General features: G+C 38.4%; 1 protein-coding gene across 2 annotated transcripts in view; it reads left to right on the top strand.

Annotated features, from left to right (window-relative positions):
• LOC138811960 (bifunctional glutamate/proline--tRNA ligase) overlaps nucleotides 1-22,795 on the top strand; it is a 64,338-nt gene that overhangs the window by 28,871 nt on the left and 12,672 nt on the right. For both annotated transcript variants that reach the window (XM_069999912.1, XM_069999911.1), the window contains 14 exons: nucleotides 1,874-1,984; nucleotides 3,860-3,996; nucleotides 4,602-4,809; nucleotides 5,554-5,666; nucleotides 6,091-6,208; nucleotides 6,331-6,687; nucleotides 10,111-10,344; nucleotides 12,023-12,285; nucleotides 14,946-14,997; nucleotides 17,153-17,362; nucleotides 18,078-18,150; nucleotides 21,029-21,108; nucleotides 21,272-21,373; nucleotides 22,153-22,308. In XM_069999912.1, the coding sequence (XP_069856013.1) occupies nucleotides 1,874-1,984; nucleotides 3,860-3,996; nucleotides 4,602-4,809; nucleotides 5,554-5,666; nucleotides 6,091-6,208; nucleotides 6,331-6,687; nucleotides 10,111-10,344; nucleotides 12,023-12,285; nucleotides 14,946-14,997; nucleotides 17,153-17,362; nucleotides 18,078-18,150; nucleotides 21,029-21,108; nucleotides 21,272-21,373; nucleotides 22,153-22,308 (2,214 nt within the window). The remainder of the gene's footprint in view (nucleotides 1-1,873; nucleotides 1,985-3,859; nucleotides 3,997-4,601; nucleotides 4,810-5,553; nucleotides 5,667-6,090; nucleotides 6,209-6,330; nucleotides 6,688-10,110; nucleotides 10,345-12,022; nucleotides 12,286-14,945; nucleotides 14,998-17,152; nucleotides 17,363-18,077; nucleotides 18,151-21,028; nucleotides 21,109-21,271; nucleotides 21,374-22,152; nucleotides 22,309-22,795) is intronic.

Below are 22,795 nucleotides of genomic sequence, written 5' to 3'. Positions count from 1 at the left end.
ACTTTTCTTCCCAAGAGTCTCACTGTGATCCTCAGATCTCAGCTTCCTGAGTAGCTGGGATTAGAGGCGTGAGCCACGGTGCCCGGCTAATCTATTTATAAAATGGTGTTCTACTGTATTACATAGGCTGGTCTCAAACTCCTGGGCTCAAGTAATTCTGCTTTAGCCTCTAGAATAATTAAAGTACAGTGTTTACCACCATAACCACATATAGACTTAAAAGTTTTTAGTCCAAAGTTTCCCAAACTTCTTTGATGTTAGCCATCCTGTTGAATGCTTGTTTGAATTTCCAACTGGAGTTGTGGCACAAGTGGTAGAGCACTTGTTCATTAAATGTAAGACCTAAGTTGAAAGTTCAGTATTGCCAGCGAATAAATTTCCAGACTATACTTAAGACTACTAGAACCACTGTAAGGTTAAGTGGATCGACAGTCTGCATTAATAAATGCCCCAGCCGACATTTTGTTAGATGGGAAAACAGCTGCAATGACTTGAGTTAAATTTCCCAGATATTATTGTCTTGTTTTATTTTCTTTAAACTAAATTTTGTCTTACTTTCTTAGATGCTAATCTGAGTTGTTACAAATTAAATCTTTGATCATTCTAGGGTGGTAGAAGCTGAAAAAGGCAGCCCTGAATTAGGATCTTTAAGCCTTAAGGAGAGAATAGTAAACTTAAGGCTGAGTAGTGATTTAATATTGTCACAAAGTATAAGCAGACCAGGGGAATTTAATAGCTTTCTAAACTTTGTGGTAATGACTTGAGGATGGCTTTTTTTTCTGAGTTCTTAAGAATGTCTATTATTCTTTCCTAAAGCAACATATTAGTCTCAAAGTAAATGAAAAAGCCAACCCAACAATAGTAGCAATAAAAAAATGTAAAACAAATGTAGCCAGGTTTAGTTATATGTACCACTGTTTCCTGTACCCTTCTAAAGGGGTGGAAATCTATTTATATTTTTTTTCCCAGATGTTTTATAGAGTATCTGAATTCTGTGATAAATAGTCACCATTGGTAAGTTTAATTTGAGCAGAAAAGTGAAAGTGTACTACATTGGCTTCAGAAGGAGACTACTGCTGCTTGAGAGAGAAAATAGATTACGATGATGCATTCAATTAATCTTTATTGATTACCTGTATTTCCAGACCTGTATTTCTAGATACTGGGAATAATAGTGTTTCCTGAATATGTATATATACCGAGTATTAATTATCTAAAACGTTTGGAACCATAGCAGTTCAGATTTCAGAGTTGTAGCTTATGGGTGCCCAACCTTTGTATAAGATGTAGAACAATAGAATTATATTGTTTATGCTTTTATAATCTATGGAATTGCCTTATTATAGTGATCTAATGCTGTACTGCTTTTGATGGTGCCATGGTGCCTAACTGGTTATTTAAAAAAGGATACAGAAACAATAGCTATAGTCTTTTTAAAATGGTTTTCTCCAACAATGCAATGTTGTAAATTACATTTACCTATAGGGATTTCTTCTCTCTTAGATTACCAGATATTTGTTTGTTTGTTTGGTTGGTTGGTTTTGGTCAGCCTTGGAACTTGAACTCAGAACTTGGGCATTGTCCCTAAGCTATTTTACTCAAGGCTTCACTAGATACCAGATTTAAAGATAATTTTCAACACCTATCAGTAGTTATTCTAGGGAAAGAACTCTAAATCTTTTATGTTGTGTAAGCTTATGACTTTTTTCATTTTCCTGCTTGATGAATATTAGATAAGTGAGAACAGATAAACCACAAAGTTTAGTAAGTGCAGTAACAAAGCCAGTTAGTATTTCTGTGCTGTTATTTACTTTTATTTATGACATTTTACAGAATATTTCAGTGTTGTAACATGAGGATGTGTTTGTTGCAGGTTATTGATCCGGTGGCCCCACGGTATGTTGCATTACTAAAGAAAGAAGTGATACCAGTGAATGTCCCAGAAGCACAGGAGGAGATGAAAGAAGTAGCAAAACACCCAAAGGTCACCTGACAGTTTCACCAATGGTTTTTGTGTTAAAGGACATGGCATGGTTTGGGGATAAATTTCTTTTCATCATCAATTATCAAGATTTGATACCAATTTAAGCAAATCTTTTTGTGGATTTCTTGCCAAGAGATTTATTCTGCTAATAATGTAGAGCACACTATATAAAATGGTTACATTTAATTCATGCTGAAATTTTGTTCAGTAAAGAAAGCATATTAATATATAAAAATAAATATAAAAAGAATTTATCTCCTCTTGGAGTCATTCTGAGAGATGAAGTACTCTAATTCACATTTTGGCTTTTTTTTTTTCTTCCTCCCATAGTACTGGGGTTTGGATGCAGCACCTCTTGCTAGTCTGGTGTTCTGCCACTTGAGCATAACTCTGCCTTTTGCTCATTGGCTAGTGCTCAGCCAGCCCTTTGCTGGTTATTTTGGAGATAAAATCTAGCAAATTTTCTTCTGGTCTGGCAGACCATCTGGATTTCAGCCTCCTGAGTAGCTACGATTATAAGTGTAATTATTATTATTTTTTTTTGGTGAGGCACAGAGATACACACACACACACACACACACACATATGAAGACTAATACTGAATATTGACTCATAACTTGACTTCAGAATACAAATGTTCTACAATTATGTTTAACCTGCCTCTCCTGTGCTCCCCAGCTTTTTTTTTTTTTTTTTCCTTTCTGTACTGAGGTTTGAACTCAAAGTTTCAAGCTTGCTAGGCTGGCGCTCTGTTAGTTGAACCAATCATCCAACCCAGTTTTTTGCCAGCTGTTTTTTAGATAGGGTCTTTTGAACTTTCCTGCCTGGGCTGGCCTTGCACTGTGATCCTTCTGTTCTCAACCTTACAAGTAGCTTACTGGTAATGTCTGCTACATTGTTACATTCATTAAGCAATTAGTAAACACGTGCTTTTGCATTTAATTAATTATTTATTTATGTAGGGGGTTTTGAGACAGTCTTGCTATGTAGTCTAGACTGATCTTGAGCTTGTGATGCCTCTGTCTTAGCTTCTTGAGTTCTGGCATTTTAGAATGTAACAAAGAGAGCATGCTGTTTATTTCTCATCTCTTTCTTCTGCATATAATGTGGGAAGACAGAAAATTTACCTGCCTCTCAAAATTTGTCTACTAAAATGTGACAGATTAAAAATTTCCTGCTCAAGTGGCAATGTGTGTAGAAAATAACTGAGAGGCCGGGCACTGGTGGCTCATGCCTGTAATCCTAGCTACACAGGAGGCTGAGATCTGAGGATCGCGGTTCAAAGCCAGCCCGGGCAGGAGAGACCGTGAGACTCCTATCTCCAATTAACCACCAGAAAACCGGAAGTGGTGCTGTAGCTCAAGTGGTAGAGCGCTCACCTTGAGCTGAAGAGCTGAGGGACAGCGCCCAGGCCCAGAGTTCAAGCCCCATGACTGACAAAAAAAAAGAAAAAAAAGAAAAGAAAATAACTGAGAAAGTAAAAAACAGCCAGTGAAGTAATGAGGATAACAGAATGTGGTTGTAGCTCTGAAATCCATGAAGCACTCTTAGGCACAGGCTCCCTACCTCATTTACCTCTAGTACAGTGATCAGATCCATGTCACAACTGGGATTGGAACTAAGGATTTTTTGTCGTAAGGATAGTGTAACTGTTTATCTAACAGGTGTTATTTTTCCAATGCCAAGAAAAGAATTAAAAATACACTTATGTTAAATGGATCTCAAAAAGCATTTCTTCTTGATATAGTAATAGGCTTTTAATGATGTAGTAATACAATGAATAGATGAATTAATGAACCAGATTTGCCTGCTAGGATCAGGCTACAGTAAGCTGTTTCTCCAACTAACATTCCCTCTCTCACTCTTTATAATCAGAATCCCGATGTTGGCTTGAAACCTGTATGGTACAGTCCTAAAGTTTTCATAGAAGGTGCTGACGCAGAGACTTTCTCAGAGGGTGAGATGGTTACATTTATAAATTGGGGCAACATCAACATAACTAAAATATACAAGTAAGAATTTTTTTGTTTTCTAATGAATTTGGAAAAATGTCTTATGTTTACTTAATATATATAAATATCACCTTATTTAGACCTTGACTGAATGTTTTGACGTGTTCTCACTGGTAAATCTGTCTAGACATAAATATCGTAAATTCTGGACACTAACTTTTTTGTATTATATATTCCAGTTTACTAATAAGCTATTTGGATATATTTTGTGATATTAAAATTATTTTATCCAAATGTAAAACATAGTTTTAAGGGACTTTGGAGACCTTTAACAACATGTTTTGTACATAAATGCCTGATGGGATGCTTCTTTTGAGATTTTAATTCAGATTTATAATGCTTAATGCATTAAGCATCAAAGTAATTTTAGATTTATATCAGATATGTGTGGATTATTGGTATCTTAACAGCAGAGAATGCTTTTTTTCATCTAAATTGCTAATAAATGTCTGATATAAATTAGAAACTCAAGTTTGATTTAAATTTTTTTCTGAAGAAAACTTATTTAATAATAATTTTATAATTAGTTAAAATAATCATGATAGAATAATATGTATTTGTAGCAGTTAAGCTTAATTTAATATATTTCTCAATCTTAAATCTAGAAATGAAGATGGAAAAGTTGTATCTCTTGATGCAAAATTGAATTTGGAAAACAAAGACTACAAGAAAACAACTAAGATTACATGGCTTGCTGAGACATCGCATGCACTTCCTACTCCAGCTATCTGTGTTACTTATGAGCACTTGATCACAAAGCCTGTATTAGGAAAAGATGAGGACTTTAAGCAGTATGTCAACAAGAACAGTAAGGTAACCTTCTATAATTATCTCTTTCTGTTATAGAAACTTAACATTTTTAAAGTTGATTGTAATTGTTGTGGTTTCTCAGGTAAGATGGAAAATCTCTACAAAATTGTATGTCAATTAAAAAGAAAAAAAAACAGGTGTGGTGGTATGTGTCTGTAATCCTCAGCACTTATGAAGCTGAGGCAGGTGGTTTTTTTGTTTGTTTGTTTGTTTTGCCAGTTATGGGGCCTGAACTCTGGGCCTGGGCGCTGTCCCTCAGCTCTTCAGCTCAAGGCTAGCACTCTAGGGCTGGGAAGGTGGCTCAGTGGTAGAGCGCTTGCTTTGCATGCATGAGGCCCTGGGTTCGATTCCTCAGCACCACATAAGCAAAAAGAAAAAAAAGCCGGAAGTGGCGCTGTGGCTCAAGTGGTAGAGCGCTGGCCTTGAGCTGAAGAGCTGAGGGACAGCGCCCAGGCCCAGAGTTCATGCCCCACAACCAGACCAAAAAAAAAAAAAAGGCTAGCACTCTACCACTTGAGTCACAGCACCACTTCTGGCTTTTTCTGCTTATGTGGTGCTGAGGAATTGAACCCAGGGCCTCATGCATGCAAGGCAAGCACTCTACCACTTAACCACCTTCCCAGCCCCAGTAAAGTTTTTAACGTTTATTAAAAATAGGAATATTTGAGCAACTACAAAACTTGATTGTGTTTCAGAGTTTTCTAGTGTTCTTGTTTGAAAAAGTATAATCTTATATCATCTTTATAGCGTGAAGAACTAATGCTAGGGGATCCATGCCTTAAGGATTTGAAAAAAGGAGACATTATTCAGCTCCAGAGAAGAGGATTCTTCATATGCGATCAGCCTTATGAACCTGTAAGGTAAATATTTGTATCTATTTTATGTGTGTTTCGTTGGAGAGCGAGTCTAGAATTCCACACATGAAAGGCAAGCATTCTGCCACCAAGCTCCCCAGCTCCAAGGAGTGGCTTTTAATTTTATTTATTTTTTGGTCCTGAGGCTTGAATTTAGGTCCTTGAGCTTTGTTACTCCGTCTCTTGACCCATAGCTCCACTTCTGATATTGGCAGCTAAATGTCTCATACACTTTTCTGCCTGGGCTTTGAGCCATACTCCTCAGATCTCAGCTTCCTGAGTAGTTAGGATTGCAGGCGTGAGCCACCAGCACCCGGCTCATGTATAATGTACTTTTAATCATGGGCCCCCCCTCTCAGGAATTTAATTTTAGTTGTTGTTTTAGATATTTTATTCAAATCAGCTTTTTGGCCTTTTATTTTCTTTTTAGCCCACATAGTTGCAAAGAAGCTCCATGCATTTTAATATATATTCCTGATGGACATACAAAGGAAATGCCAACCTCTGGGTCAAAGGAAAAGACCAAAGTAGAAACCACAAAACATGAGGTAAACATCAGTCTGTCTTTCTTTATGCTTACATTATTCTTTTTTTAAAATTTTTTATATAATTATGGAAGTAGCATTGAACATGAGCCATTAATTCTACTTTTGACTTTCTACATGTCTAGATAACTTCTCCTCTTAAGGAAAGGCCATCTCCTTCTCTGAATAATACGTGTGCTACATCTGAGGATTCCTTGGCCCTTTACAACAGAGTGGCTATTCAAGGGGATACAGTGCGTGAATTAAAAGCCAAGAAAGCAGCAAAGGAAGACGTAGATGCGGCAGTTAAACAGCTTTTGGCTCTGAAAGCTGAATATAAAGAAAAAACTGGCCAAGAATATAAACCTGGAAGTCCTCCAGCTGCAGTAGTACAGAATGTTTCCACATCACCAGCAAGCACTGTGGACAGTAAATCTCTCTATGATAAAGTGGCTGCACAAGGAGAGGTGGTTCGAAAGCTGAAAGCTGAAAAGGCCCCTAAGGTCAGTGTGCTAGAGCTAGTGCAGACCTCACCAGAAGTAAGCACATGAGTTGATACTTCATAGGATAGTCTAGTCTTCTAAACAGATTGCTTAGAGACCCCACCTGCATGAATATTTTGACCTAATAATCAGCAAATGAAAACATTAAGACTCACAATTAGGGATTTGGTTTTCTGGGAAAGAAACATACAAATTAACTTTCTGTAACTGTGTAATGTGACCATATTCTGTGTTATATGTATGGACTGATGGCAGTAATTGTAGTCAGGGGAAAAAGAAACAATTCATAAACCTATTGAAATATTCCTAAGGGTTTGTTTAGCTTGCTGGAGAAAACAAATACAGGGAGAAAGGACAGAGGGAGGGGGTGGGAGGCAAAAGGAGTAAGAAAAGAGAGCTTATAAAGTAGTTAGAAGCCTTTTATAGAAAATAAGTTGAGAGAGAGGCATTTTAAACGTGGGACCATGGTTCTTAAGCTCTATTGTATGTAAGTATCATTGGAGAGCTTGCTAGAATACATGCTGAACACCCACCCCTTTACCTTCCTAGTAATAGGGGGGAAACTAGTAAATAGTGGGTGGAGAAAATGCACAAAAATTGTTTCGTCATGCACATGCTGCTGGCCAAGGAATTGTGCTTTGAGAACTACTAGTGTAAAAACAGAGGTGATGGGGCTGGGAAGGTGGCTCAGTGGTAGAGTGCTTGCCTTGCATTCCTGAGGTCCTGGGTTCGATTCCTTAGCACCACATAAACAAAGAGAAAAAAGCCAGAAGTGGCACTGTGGCTCAAGTGGTAGAGGGCCAGCCTTGAGCTAAAGAAGCTCAGGGACAGTACCTAGGCCCAAACCTGGGGTTCAAACCCCTGAGCTGGCAAAAATAAATCAATAAAAAGGAAGAAAGACATTTCTACAGAGATGCGGCATACTTCTTTAAAAAATATATGAAATAGAGCTGTAACATGTTTCTGATGAGCTGCCCAAAATTGCTCAATGGCGCTGTGATTTGAACATAAGCATGGCATACCACTGTGTTTGCCTTTGGTAGCTGGAAGGGACTTGTTCTAACATTATCATGGGATCCGTGGGCCCAGTAACACAAGGCTGCAAGTTGTTGGCCACCTGCCCAGTACCCCTGCCACCTGAAATACTTTTCATTCCTGAACATTTATTTGAGCACCAAGGAAAAGAGAAAAGGTTTGCCCAGGGTTCAATATTTTTTCTGTGTCTCCCTTGTGATGTTTAGAAATCCTTCTGTTTTTAATCTCTATTTTTTTGGTGTTGGTTGTGAGGCCTGAACTCTGGGCCTGGGTGCTGTCCCTCAGCTCTTCAGTTCAAGGCTAGTGCTCTACCACTTGAGCCCAGTGCCACTTCCAGCTTTTTCTGCTTATGTGGTGCTGAGGAATCAAACCCAGGACCTCAGGCATACAAGGCAAGCACTCCACCACTGAGCCACCTCCCCAGCCTTCTGTTTTTAGCTCTACTGACACTTTCTAGGTTTCTGAAGAGCCATAGTTATCTAAAATTTCTGTTACCATTTTCAGTTGCAAAGAAATTAGGGTTTTTTCTATTTAGTTGAAAATGCCTCCTGTCCCAGTGGAAAAATACTACCTAGTGGCTGCTGCAGAAGTAGCTCTTCAAGTATAGATCCTGGGGTTTTGACTCAGGGCCTGGGCACCCTCCTTGAGAATTTTTTTTTTTTTTTTGGTCAGTCGTGGGGCTTGAACTCTGGGCCTGAGTGCTGTCCCTTAGCTCTTCAGCTCAAGGCTAGTGCTCTACCACTTGAGCTAACAGCACCATTTCCGGTTTTCTGGTGGTTTCTGTTGGAGATAAGAGTTCCATGGACTTTGCTGCCTGGGCTGGCTTTGAACTGCAATCCTCAGATTTCAGCCTCCTCAGATCTCAGCCTCCTGAGTGGCTAGGGTTACAGGCATGAGCTACCAGCACCCGGCGAGATTTTTCTTTTCTTTTCTTCCTTTTTTCCCCCTCAAGTCCAGTACTTCACCACATTAGCCACAGCTTCACACATGGCTTTTTGTGGTTAATTGAAGGGAAGAGTCTCATGGACTTTCCTGCCTGGGAACCAAGATCCTTAGATATTAGCAGCCTTGGTAGCTGTTATTTATATAGACTTGAGCCACCAGCACCTGACTTACTTCTCAGTTTTGAATTATAATTGTAAGATCATTTTTGCTTACCACTAAAATTTTTACTGAAGTCTTACGTACAAGTTGTTTCCTTTGAACCTCCACAAATCTTTTGATGTCATCTGCATCACTATTTACTGAAAAATTTGTATAGTACCATATATTAAATTAGCATAATTATCTGTATGCTTGCGTACTTAAAATGGTTGCTAAATTGCTAATAATATCTAATACAGTGTAAGTGCTATGTAATAGTCATACTACATAGAGGAATAATGACATGAAAAACATATCTGTACATGTTCAGTACAGATGTAATTCCCACCCCCAAATACATCTTGGAATTTAGTATGTACGCTTTATTCAAATGGATATTTGGAAAGTTTTTCAAATAAATGATTAGTTTGGGTTGTTTGTTTTGTTATTTGTATGATATAAAGTTGCCTGTGGGGGAGGTCATTCAGCTCAGGACTTTCCATTGTTAGGCAAGCATTGTACCACTTGACCCAAACTCTCAGCTCTTTTTGTTTTAGCTTTAGTTTTGTTTGTTTGTTTTTGGATAGGGTTTTGTATTTTTGCCTAGGGTTGCCTCCTACATTGCTGTTGTTTCAGGTGTGTACTATTACACTTGGTTTATTGGTTGAGATTGGAGTCTCAATTCCAATCTCAGCCTTTCCAGTAGCTGAGATTATAGACAGTGCCACCATGTTTGGCCCAAGATCCAATTGTTGGGGCTGGGAATGTGTCTTAGTGGTAGAGTACTTTCCTAACATGCCCTGGGTTCAATTCCCCAGTACCACATAAACAGGAAAAGCCAGAAGTGGTGGTGTGGCTCCAATGGTGCTAGCCTTGAACAAAAAGAAGCTCAGGGACTGCCCAGACCTTGAGTTCAAGCCCCAGGACTGCTAAAAAAAAACCCAAAAAACTAAGGATTCTTTTTTCTTTTTGACTATACTGGAATTTGAATTCAGTCTTGGCATTTGCTGGTCAAACTTCCTACTCTGTGGGCCATGCTTCTAGCTCCAATATATAGTGGGTTTGTGTGTGTGTGTGTGTGTGTGTGTGTGGTGTGTGTGTGTGTGTGTGTGTGTGTGTGTGTGTGTGTGTGTGTGTGTGTGTGTGTGTGTGTGTGTGTGTGTTTAAATACTTTTGACTTTTAGTTGGATAAATCTATGGACATACTGAGTTAACTGTACTTTGGTCATAATTGAAGACTTTTACATTGCACTGAAATGTTCAGAAATTTCAGTTAATAGTACTTCTTTTTCTCCTTTATCTCAGGCCAAAGTAAATGAAGCAGTAGAGTGTTTACTCTCCCTGAAAACTGAATATAAAGAAAAAACTGGGAAGGAATACATACCTGGTCAGTCCCCATCGTCCCAAAGTTCAGATTCAGGTCCTATCAAAAATACTGGTACTGCTGGTCCAGAAACATCGGAAGCAAAAGCATTTTTTGACAAAGTAGCTTGTCAGGGAGAAATAGTTCGAAAGCTTAAAGCTGAAAAAGCCTCTAAGGTGAGTGTTGTGTTTGCTTTGTGCACTTTTGTTTTTCCCATTTCATGCTGTTTTCTTTGCCTAGAACACTTTGTCTCCATCTAGTTGTATTTCAGTTCTCACTGTTCTTATCTTCCCTCTTAGAGAAACCCTTTCCCCACTAGATATAACTGAATATTTTCATGTCATTGCTTTTCCTGCCAAAGTATGTAAAGAGCCTGGTTTTTTTGTTTTTGTTTTTGTTTTTGTTTTTTGTTGGTCATGGGGCTTGAACTCAGTACCCTGTGACCTGTCCTTGCTTGAGCTTTTTCACTCAAGTCTAGGACTCTTCCACTTTGAACTTCCAATTTTCTGGTGGTTAATTGGAGATAAGAGGCCAGACTTTTCTGTCTGGCCTGGTTTCAAACCTTGATCCTCAGATCTCAGCCTCCCTAGTAGCTAGGATTACAGGTGTGAGCCACCAGCATCCAGAATATAAGCGTCCTTGTCAGTCTCAGAATAGGGTTTTTTTTTTTGTTTTGTTTTGTTTTTTAGCTCTGGTCTAGTTTCTGCTAATTCTGTTTTTGTTTTGTCAGTAATGAGATTTGAACACTGGGCTTACGCACTGTCCTTGAGCTCTTTTGCTCAAGGCTAGTGCTCTACTACTTTGAGCTACAGCTCCACTTCTGGTTTTCTGCTAGCTAAAGAGTCTCACAGACTTCCCTGCCCACGCTTGCTTGGAACCATGAAATTTAGATCTCAGCCTCCTGAGTAGCTAGGATTACAGGCTTGAACCACTGGCATCTGTCTATTTCTTTATAATAAAGTGTTGGATATTTTTGGCAGAGAGGAGAGGATGGAGTGGCATTGAGAAAAGGTCTCATGATATGACTCAGGTTGTCTTCAAACTTGCATATAGCCTATGCTTACTAAACTCATGATCCTTTTCCTCAGACCTGGCTGAGTAGAATGTGTGTGTGTATGTGTACAGATTCACATGCATGCAAGACAGTAAGTTGCAGAGGCTTTACAGTTTAATCATAATATAGATACTTGACCGTTGCCTTCTTTATAACTGTGATATGTTCAATTTAACGGATTTTACCTTCAAACCCTATGAAATACATACTGTATATTGTAGGTTTTGATGGAAATATTCTATTCTATAACATGTGTGCTATTACCATTTGAAATGGCACTATTGCAACTGAGATCCTGAATTTTAACTTTATTGATTCAAATAGCCCATGTAACAACTGATTACTGTTTGGACAGTATTGTTATAGACTGTTGTTTCCCAGTACCCTTGTATAATTCTGCCTCTGTTTTATCATACTTTGAACTTTATTTTCAGTAATTAGTATGTTTTTGTTTTTATTTTTGTTTTTTGCCAGTCCTGGGCTTGAACTCAAGGGTCTGGGCACTGTCCCTGAGCTTCTTTTTGCTCAAGGCTAGCACTCTACCTGATGAACCACAGCACCACTTCTGGGTTTTTCTGTTTATGTGGTACTGAGGAATTGAACCCAGGTCTTCATGCATGCTAGGCAAGCACTCTAACCACATTCCCAGCCCAACTAGTATGTGTTAACATTTACCACCTCTACCTCATACTTCTTCACACCCCACTTCTGACAGTGTTCACAAAGCTTTGAATACTATATTTGTGTATTATGTTAAGATAGTTATTTGAATTGATTAAGTACGGTCTTACACTCCATAGGATCAAGTAGATGCAGCTGTGCAAGAACTCCTTCAGCTGAAAGCACAGTACAAGTCTTTGACAGGAGTAGAGTATAAGCCCGTGTCAGCCACTGGAGCTGAGGACAAAGAAAAGAAGAAGAAAGAAAAAGAAAATACATCTGAAAAGCAGAGTAAACCTCAGAAACAAAATGATGGTCAAAGGAAAGACCCTCCTAAGAACCAGGGGAGTGGGCTGTCGTCAAGTGGAGCAGGCGAAGGGCAAGGGCCAAAGAAACAAACCAGGTAAGAAATGGCAACTTCTCTCGAAGGAAAGCAGAATTTTGAATGTAATCGATTGTTACCTTTTTTTTTTAATTGTTAAATTTTTGGTTAACTTAACCATTAGGTTATGTCAGAGAATCTTAACTCTGTAATGTCAGCAGATAACTTAATTTTAAGTTTCAGTTTTCTTAACTTTTAAAACAAGTGACACATGAATTTCTTGGGCTAAGCATCTCGGAACATAAGGAATTCCCATGCTTGTTTCCCATCATTCCACTTTCCTCTGCAACGAAGATGAATTGCTGAACGATGTTACAGGATGAACACCCTTAACCTGAAAATGTGATTAGGGGTGCTCAGTTGGTGTCATTTATGCAAATATCCCAGAATTCCAAGAACTCCAATCTAAGACTTGGTCTTAGTCCTAAAATGTAAGGGATTTTCAGCTTGTACTAATTTCTTCTGTACTTGTTGAGTAATTGCAAATATTTATAAATATTTTTATTGCCCTTTTTTAGAAAATTAGCTTATGTTAGTTTTACAGAGGGACTTCCATTGTTTTGTTTTGTTTTTGGGTCTGGTCATGGGGCCTGAACTCTGGGCCTGGGCGCTGTCCCTCAGCTCTTCAGCTCAAGGCCAGCACTCTACCACTTGAGCCACAGTGCCACTTCCGGCTTTTTTCTCTTTGTTTATGCGGTGCTAAGGAATCGAACCCAGGGCCTCAAGCATGCAAGGCAAGCATTCTACCACTGAGCCACCTTCCCAGCCCCTGTATTGTCTTTTTAAGAGAATATAATAGTTGGTTGTTTTTTTTTTTTTTTTGCTTATTGATCATAGATAATAAGATTTATGGAATAGTGGAGGAGTGAGTAGAACTTGTTACCCTTTACCCTCTGATTGCTTGTAAAAGGACCAGGTTTTATATAGCTGTTTTGTGGTGATGTATCACAGGAAAACATAGGGGAATGCCTGTGCAAAGTTGTTGGCATCTTAAAGCCAGAAAAGCCTCGCTTATAAACTAAAACTCTATGCCTTATATAAGTCATCACTAGTGGATAGATCTTTCTATGTAGATTGTGAGACCAAAATTCTTTGAGTGATAGTTGGGATATTTCCCCAAAATGATCATTGTCTGGGATAGTTATGAGTTTTATGGATGTATGTGTTTGTAGTTTTATGTTTGTTTTTCAGTGGTAGAGATTGAACTCAAGTAAACATTCCCAGTGTTAGAGGCTACTGAGCTACACCCATTTCCTGCAATAATTTTTATTTCAGTTGTAGTTTATTGTATGACTATCTAGCTCTACTAATTTGGTATTTTTTCAAAGGAAAATGTACAATACACATGTATATATACATATGCATATATTCACATATTCACGTGTGGCTGCTGTTTTTATTACTTTTACACCTTTCAGTGAGATATGATCTTACTATAATTTTACCATGGTTGAGAATAACATAAATTTCTTTCTTCTTTTTTCTTTTTGCCAGTCCTGGGGCTTGAACTCAGGGCCTAGGCACTGTCCCTGAGCTGCTTTTGCTCAAGGCTAGCTGGCACTCTACCACTTGAGCCACAACAGCACTTCTGGGTTTTTCTGTTTATGTGGTACTGAGGAATCTAACCCAGGGCTTCATGCATGCTAGGCAAGCACTCTACCACTAAGCCACATTCCTAGCCCATAAATTTCTTTTTAGTAGGGAATATACATGACTAAGCTTTGTCTTTAACAAGCACATTAATTGAGTAAAGTACTTTGTAAAAGAGATGTTTACATTAAAACTATAGCTTTTGTTAGATTTGGTAGTAGTTTTTGGGAGAGTTTTTATTTTGGGCTTTCTTCCCTTTTTTTTGTCTCTCTGGGCTTTGTACTTTCTATTGGCTTTTAAAATCATGGCTTATGTTCCACCACTTGAACCATACCTCCAGTCTAGCATTCTGTTGGTTAATTGAGACAAGAGCCTTTCAGACTTTTGCTTGGGCTGATTTCATAGGTTTATTATCCTCAGAACTCAGCTTCCTGAGTAGCTAGGATTATAGACATCAAGCCAGTTTTGTAGTTTTTGGACAATATCTCATCTTCTATGTCTAAACTGTTTTCTGTGTTAAAAACATTCTCCATATATATATAATATAGAAAATCTATATACATACAAAATATAGAAATAAGTGATACTAAAAATATATATAATCTGTTTTGAACTTCATGGCTTTATTTTCAGTTCAGCCTGCCATGATTTGAAAGTATTTCTCTAAAGTACATGTTTGGAATTTAATCCCCAAATTCATATGTTGCTGTTATTTGGAAATGTAACTTTGGGGGGTGGTGGGAGGCAAGGGGGAAAGTAAAGATTATCTTTAGGACAAGAAAGAGGACCTTATGGGCTGGGACTGTGGCATGAACACCTGGGTTTGATTCCTCAGTACCACATAAACAGAAAAAGCCGGAAGTGGCACTGTGGCTCAAGTGGTACAGTGCTAGCCTTGAGCAAAAGAAGCTCAGGGACAATGCCCAGGCCCTGAATTCAAGCCCCAGGACTGACAAGAAAGGAAAAGAACAGCAGAAAAGAAAAGGAGCTTTTATAGAGTTTTAGTAGCTTTATAAGAAAAGAGATAAACCAGCAACTGCTGAGCCATGTTCCTCCATACACCATTTTTATTTTCTTTTTCATGTCTGCAGATTGGGTCTTGAGGCAAAAAAAGAAGAAAATCTTGCGGATTGGTATTCTCAAGTGAGTATGCTCTCAGTTGATTTTTGTTTTAATTTTCTTAAAGTCTGTTTTATATTTAGATAGGGTCCACTCAGTTAATAAAGTTAATAGATCCTTGGTATCTGTTAATATACCATGACCTCCAAGAAGACCACTATTGAGGGAAAACCATGAGAACTTAGGATTCATAAAGTTTAATACTATACTATGGATGCTTAATTCATTTTTCCCCATAATGCCATCAAACCCGTGTTAAAGACAAGCAGTCTGTCAACAAACCTCAATCTTCATTGTGTCATTTTAGTGAACTTTGTGGATATCTTTCCTTTCCCTTCCCAGTCCCACCCCCCTTCTTTTTCCTTACTCTTTTTCCCCTTCTCCCTGGGGCCTCTCCCTCCCCTCCCCTTTTCTAATATTAGGGCATTGAACTCAAGTCCTTGCACTTTCACTAGGTTTGCCTGTTCGGCTGGTGCTCTACCACTTGAGCCACACCTAGCTTGGCTTTTTTTTTTTGTCCTGGGGCTTGAACTTAAGGCCTGGATGCACTGGCAGTGAGCTCTTTTGCTCTCTATCACTTTAAGCCACAGTGCTGCTTCTGGTTTTCTGGTAGTTAATTGGAGATAAGAGTCCCATGGACTTTCCTGCTCTGGCTGGCTTCAAACCACAATCCTTAGATGTCAGCCTCTTGAGTAGCTAGGATTACAGACATGAGTAGTGGGCCACCAGTGCTCAGCTTGGCTTTTTGCTAGTTAATTTGAGATGGAATCTTAAGACTTTTTTTTCCTGGGCTAGCTTCCAACCTTGATGTTTTGCCTCCTTAGAAGCTAGGATTACAAGCATGAGCCACCCATGCCTGGCTGATGACTTACTTTTACTTTTGGGGAGGGGAATATTAAAGACAGGAAAATATTCATTAGATCACAAAACTATTTAAAAATAACTAGAGATAACAGAACTAAGAATTCCACATCAGTTGGGCTACATGATATGCATGTGGAATTTTAAAAAGTTTAGATTTTGAGTATTTAAAACTTATGTCGAAACCAAGTGTTAGATGGGCTCAGGTGGCTCATACCTGTAATTCTTAGCTATTCAGGAGGTGAGACAGTTCTAAGATAGCCTGGGCAGAAAGGTCTGCTAGACTCTTATCTCCTATTAACCAGCAAAAAACTGGAAGTAGAGCTGTGCCTCAAGTGGTAGAGTGCCAGCCTTAAGGAAAAAGCTAAGAGAGAATACCCTGGCCCTCAGTTCAAGTCCCAGTACCAGCACCAGAAAGAAAAAGTAAAATCTGCTAATGAGACGGGACTTACTGAATATACGATGCCTTTTTATATATAGTATGTGGTCTTTTGAACAAGTTAGTTTTCAAGGCATGTCCACATAAATTCTTAGATCAAAAGGCAGCCCTGGCAGTGTACATTGGCTCTTAGCTATGTAGAAGTAGGGTTTGGGAGGATCACAATTCAAATCTAGCCCTGGAAAAAGCTAGCCAGATCCCATCTCAACATTATAAATAAGCTTAAGTTTAGTTGTAATAGGGCAAGTGATAGATGGTCACAGCTAGGTGAGTAAGATACAGATAAGAAAGTTTTGTCCATATTTGCCTGGGTAAAAACAGAAGACCTATCTAAAAAATAACCTGAAGCAAACAGAGATAGAGGCTTGGCTTAAGTGCTAGAACATTTTTCCTAGCCTGTATGAGGCCATAAGTTAAAAGGCAAGGAGATAGTAATGGTTTGTTGTTTTTATTTTTCCCCTAGTAAAGTCAGGGGATTTGTCTAAAGTCCCAAAGATAGTAAGTAAATAATAGAGACAAGATTGGAGTTCAAGTCTTAAGAGTTTAGAGACCTGTTTTTTTGTTGCTTCTCATTGTAGGAAGATGTGTTTTTATTATCATTTAGATCTTTCACTTTACAAGCGTGGATCAACAGAGGAAATGTCTAGATTGGACTTTCATTTTATTTACTTAATTTTTAAGACAGAATCTACTATGTAAGCCAAGCTGGCCTCAACCTTGTAATCCACCTGTCTCAGCCTCTTGAGTGTTGAGATTACAGGTGTGTACAGTTACACCTGGCTCACATTGGAATTTTTATTATTGTATACTTTTGCCATTTATAGAATTGTGCTTAACAGCAAAATTAAGCTTCACAGCTTTTATTTTTCTCTTAAAAAGGTCATTACAAAGTCAGAAATGATTGAATACTATGATGTGAGTGGCTGTTATATTCTTCGACCATGGTCATATTCCATTTGGGAATTCATTAAGGACTTTTTTGATACTGAGATTAAGAAACTTGGTGTTGAAAACTGCTATTTCCCCATATTTGTGTCTCAAGCTGCATTAGAGAAAGAGAAGAATCATGTTGCTGACTTTGCCCCTGAGGTAAGTGAGTTTTGATTTTTTTTTTTAATTGGCATACATTTATTGTACAAGAGGCAGTTTTATTGTTCTTCGTGTGTATACATTGTATCTGGATCATCTTGACCCCCTGTATCATTCTCCTTCCCATTCTCCTTTCTTAAAGCAATTTCAGTAGATTTCATTCTTCTATTTTATTACATGCAAATAAACTACTTAAGCCCTATTCATCCTCATTCGCTCTTTGTTAGTCCTCCCTCCCTCTCCCCACTCAGCCCACCATCCTCTTTTATTTTCAAAATAATGGTGTGACCTGGGTTGCTCATGTGATTTGCATGAGGATTTTTCTTTTTCATTTTAGTATTTTGGTAGTTCTGGGGTTTGATCTCAGGGCCTTGCACTTGCTAGACAGATGCTCTTATCTCTGAGCCATACCTCCAGCCCTTCACTCTTTGATTTTTTTCGAGTTTTCTTTTATAAACTTCAAAGAATATTTTTAGTGGTGTCTAACAACCAGTTTGTAGAAACATAAGACTATTTTTATTTTAAAGTTGTATTTTACCTTTGTGCCAAGTTATGATTATCACATTATATAACTGGAACCCTACCTTCCAGTAACAGCCTCAGTGATTTGAAACTGCCTTACTGATTTTGAGAAAAACAAAATTTGCCTACCTTTATACTATTGTTGTGAAATGCCATTGAACAACAATGCATGAAAATGATTCTATTTTATTAGGTTGCTTGGGTTACAAGATCTGGCAAAACAGAGTTGGCGGAACCCATTGCCATCCGGCCTACCAGTGAAACAGGTGAGACCAGTAGAAAGCTCATTGAGTTCTTAGCCAGCTGCACTTTTAGAGTTGAGTCTCAGCTTTTGTTTTGTGATATGTGTCATCCTTGTCAGTAGCACATTGTTCAGGAATGGTATGGAATTTTCCTTAAGCATAATAAAAATTCTGTTTTTACTTAAATTCTTTGCTTTAAAATTTCGGGGGGGGCTGGGAAGGTGGCTCAGTGGTAGAGTGCTTGCCTTGCATGCCTGAGGTCCTGGGTACAATTCCTCAGCACCACATAAGCAAAAAGAGAAAAGCCGGATGTGGCGCTGTGGCTCAAGTGGTAGAGCGCTAGCCTTGAGCTGAAGAGCTGAGGGACAGCGCCCAGGCCCAGAGTTCAGGCCCCACAACTGGACCCCCACCAAAAAATAAAATAAAATTTCTTGGAATAGCATTTCAAGGAATTTTACTGTAATAGTGTTTATTCTTGGGATTGATTAAAACATTGCAAACACACACACCACTGCGACCAACACCAAATTTTACTCATCTATTAGGAAGAATAATGATATGATTTGTAGGAAAATGGATGGAATTGGGGAGGTAACAAGTTTGACAAGAAATGTACTTTACTGCCTTACTTAAGTAACTGTAATCCCTATGTACATCACCTTGACAATAAAATTTAAATTTAAATTAAAAAGAAAATAGATGGAATTGGAAACAACTATGTGAAATCCAGTCCAGAATTTCTGGGATTGTGACTTAGTGGTAGAGTGCTTGCGTGAAGCCCTGGGCTCAATTTCTCAGTATGACATAAACAGAAAAAGCCAGAAGTGACACTGTGGCTCAAGTGGTGATAGAGTGCTACCCAGAGCAAAAGAATCTCAGAGTCATTGCCCAGTCCCTGAGTTCAAGTTCAGGACTGGCAAAAAAAAAAAACAAAAACAGGCCCAGAAAGACAAAATACATGTTTTCTCATATGTGGAAGTTAGATCTGAATGATAAATAATATAAGAAGATATGTGTTGGGTCCTCTGGACTTAGACACGGTTGGTGAAAGTACGGCATGCCCATGGGAGGAGTCTAGCAACAAAACTCCTGAGTTTGACGAGTGAGTACCAAGATGCTGGAGCATGTTTTGTCAGGGGAACGGAGGAGATAGGGAGCAGACCAATGGAGAGAGGGGCTAGTACTGTAATAATGTTCAGTGTATATATGTGAAAATGGAATTGGAATGCAGAAGGATAGATGGAGTTGAGAGAGATGGGGGATAACTAATAGAAGAAGTGACATGTTGAATTGAAATTTATTTGTACAATGACTTAAAAGACAGTAATATATATACATATATATATATATGTATATATATATGTGTGTATATATATATATATAAACTTTGTAAGCTGGGCACCAGTGGCTCATGCCACTCAGGAGGCTGAGATCTGAAGATGGTGGTTTGAAGCCAGCCCTGGCAGGAGAGTCTATGAGACTCTTATCTCCAGTAAACTACTGAGAAAAAGCCAGAAGTGGCACTGTGGCTCAAGTGGTAGAGCACTAGCCTTAAACAAACTCGGACTCAGGGCCATCACCCCATAGTTCAAGCCCCAGGACTGACTAAAAAATAAAATGTGCAAACTAATACTTCATGCCATACTTATTTTTAAATTTTGTTACTCATTTTAATACATTCATAAGTAGAGTTGTGGAGTTTTTTGTTTTGTTTTTTTGTGTGGCTTAAATTCAGAGTCTTTAGCTTTTTCACTCACTTTACCACTTGAGCTACAGCTCTACTCTCTGCTTTCTTTTGGGGGGGGTGGCAGGAGAACAGTTGTGGGGCTTAAACCCTGGGCCTGGGCGCTGTCCCTGAGCTCTTCACCTCAAGGCTAGCACTCTACCACTTGAGCCACAGTGCCACTTCCATACTCTCTGCTTTTTAATTAGAGATAGGAGTCTGAAGGATTTTCCTGCCCAGGCTGGCTTGGAACCAAGATTCTCAGTTCTCTGCCTCCTGAGTAGCTAGGATTACAAGCATGAACCACTGGTAACTGGCCATGTGTAGAAATTTTAAAGGTTACTAAATACATTTATTCTAATTAAGTTTTTTAAATTTTCATCCTCACAACAAAACTGAAGTCACAGGCAGCTATAATCTCTTACTTTGCAGGAAAAGAAAGCTCTCTGGGAAAGTGGCTCGGTGGTAGAATGCATGCCTCACATGCATAAGGCCCTGGGTTCAATTCCTCAGCACCACATAAGCAGAAAAAAATGGAAGTGGCACTGTGGCTCAAGTGATAGAGCGCTCGCCTTGAGCTGAAGAGCTGAGGGACAGCGCCCAGGCCCAGAGTTCAGGCCCCATGACTGACAAAAAAAAAAAAAAGCTCTCTGAAAGACTGAGTCATTTTCCTAAAATTACTCATGGTAAATGGAAGTGCTGCTGGAAAATGACTTTTAAAGTGATTATCCATATTTAGATGTAAGAATGTTTATTCTTTATTTGATACTGCTAGTGACATTCTTGTGTGTCCCCTATTGAAATTATGATACTAGCTTTTTTTCTCACATCAAATTGGCAGGTTTTTTTAATTGATTGTATAGCACAGATAGGCTGTAATTGACATATTCTAGGTAGATCTAAGTAAGATTCATTCTAATATGTAACTGCTGAATTCGGGAAGTTTTTTAACTTTCACATCTTTGATATCAGTGATCTGTACTTATGGGCTAATGGTGAGAACTAACTAGGATTATAAATGCACAGAATTTAACATAGAACTTAACGTTTCCAAAAGCAAACAAAACATGAAAGCAGTCAAAGTAAATGAATGTTATTCTTCATGAATTTAAATTTAATAAATGTGATCAAGTGAATCCTTAAATGACTAAGTTACTTGTGTTTTCCTGTATCTTTCAGTAATGTATCCTGCATATGCAAAATGGGTTCAGTCACACAGAGACCTGCCCATCCGGCTCAATCAGTGGTGCAATGTGGTGGTAGGTCCACACTACTACTTAGATTTTGTTGTCATCATATTTTCCTTTTAGTTTTTGAAGTATTATGGATCATGATTATGGTTTTTGGTTACTTACCATGTAAAGTTGTTAATAAGAATGGAAAGCTGTATATAATAACCAACTGCACTCTTTCATCTTCTAGCGTTGGGAGTTCAAGCACCCCCAGCCTTTCCTCCGGACTCGTGAATTCCTTTGGCAGGAAGGGCACAGTGCTTTTGCTACCTTTGAGGAAGCAGCAGAAGAGGTATAAAAAATCTTTTTCATATTATTTATGATTTTTTTTGTTTAGGCTCTGCTTTTTTAATTAAAATGTGTGCAACATTTGTTACAAGGTAAAATCAAATTAATTCAGATGTGAATAGATTTTAATAATTGTTTATTGAAGTCTTACTAAAAAACAAAGCATACAGTTAAATTCAGTTGAAAATATTATTGTACTTTGTAGAATAGTTATATGATTGAAAATTATCATTTTTCACTCAGATTGCTATATATTCTTACAATCATTTTTTTCTAATTCCAAATGTATACAGTTTTAAAAAGATGTTCAACCTCACTGCCTTCTTTACTGTTGTTTATTTCTTTTTTCATTTAACAATATTGGAGTTTGAATAGGGCCTTATACTTTCTAGGCAGGCACCCTGCCAAGTTGTGCCCACAACCTAAATATCTTTTTTGGGGTGGTGGGGGTCTGGTCATGGGGCCTGAACTCTGGGCCTGGGCGCTGTCCCTCAGCTCTTCAGCTCAAGGCTAGCACTCTACCACTTGAGCCACAGCGCCACTTCTGGCCTTTTCTCTTTATGTGGTGCTGAGGAATCGAACCCAGGGCCTCATGCATGCAAGGCAAGCGCTCTACCACTGAGCCACCTTCCCAGCCCTAAATGTCTTTTCTTAAGTAATCTCATTTAGCATTTAGCTTTTCCATTATAAAAATACTTTATGTTTGAAGTACACAGTTTATAGATTATAATGAATGAATATGCCCTAAATTTGGACACATTTTTGTTTAAATTATTTTTACAGGTCTTACAGATACTTGAGTTATATGCTCGAGTATATGAAGAACTCCTGGCAATTCCTGTTGTGAGAGGAAGGAAGACTGAAAAGGAAAAGTTTGCAGGAGGAGACTATACAACAACAGTAGAAGCATTCATATCTGCTAGTGGGAGAGCTATCCAGGTACCACACTGCCCCCGCTGTGGGTAACAGGACCATCCATGGGCAGACACAGCAATTTCTTCTGTCACACAGAAATACATTCTTGTTGTTGAAATAGGGTCTCATTTTGTAGCACAAGCTGGCCTTGAATTTATAGTGTGTCTGGCTCAGCCCCGGAATGCACACACTACAAATTGTTATCACACTCTGCCACACTAGAAATTCTTACTCCTGCGTAACTATAATTGTGTACCCATGTGTCAGCTTTCCCCATATTTCATTCTTACTTACCCCTGTGGTAATCACTATTATATTCTAAATTTCCATGCAATGAACTTCTTAAGAGTCAACATATGAGTGAGATCATGCGGTACTTTGGATTTTGTGCTTCTCATATTTCACATAGCTTAACTTAATCCCCTTCCCTCCAAACAAAACAAAAATCTTAGTCTGTTACTGTATAATAGGATAACAATAATGTATTATGCATTATTGTTTATGATATGAT

This window comes from Dipodomys merriami, unplaced genomic scaffold, assembly GCF_024711535.1.
Source record: "Dipodomys merriami isolate MVZ:Mamm:240054 unplaced genomic scaffold, mDipMer1.0.p SCAF_551, whole genome shotgun sequence".
Lineage (NCBI taxonomy): Eukaryota > Metazoa > Chordata > Mammalia > Rodentia > Heteromyidae > Dipodomys > Dipodomys merriami.
This window is presented reverse-complemented; position numbering and strand designations above follow the sequence as displayed.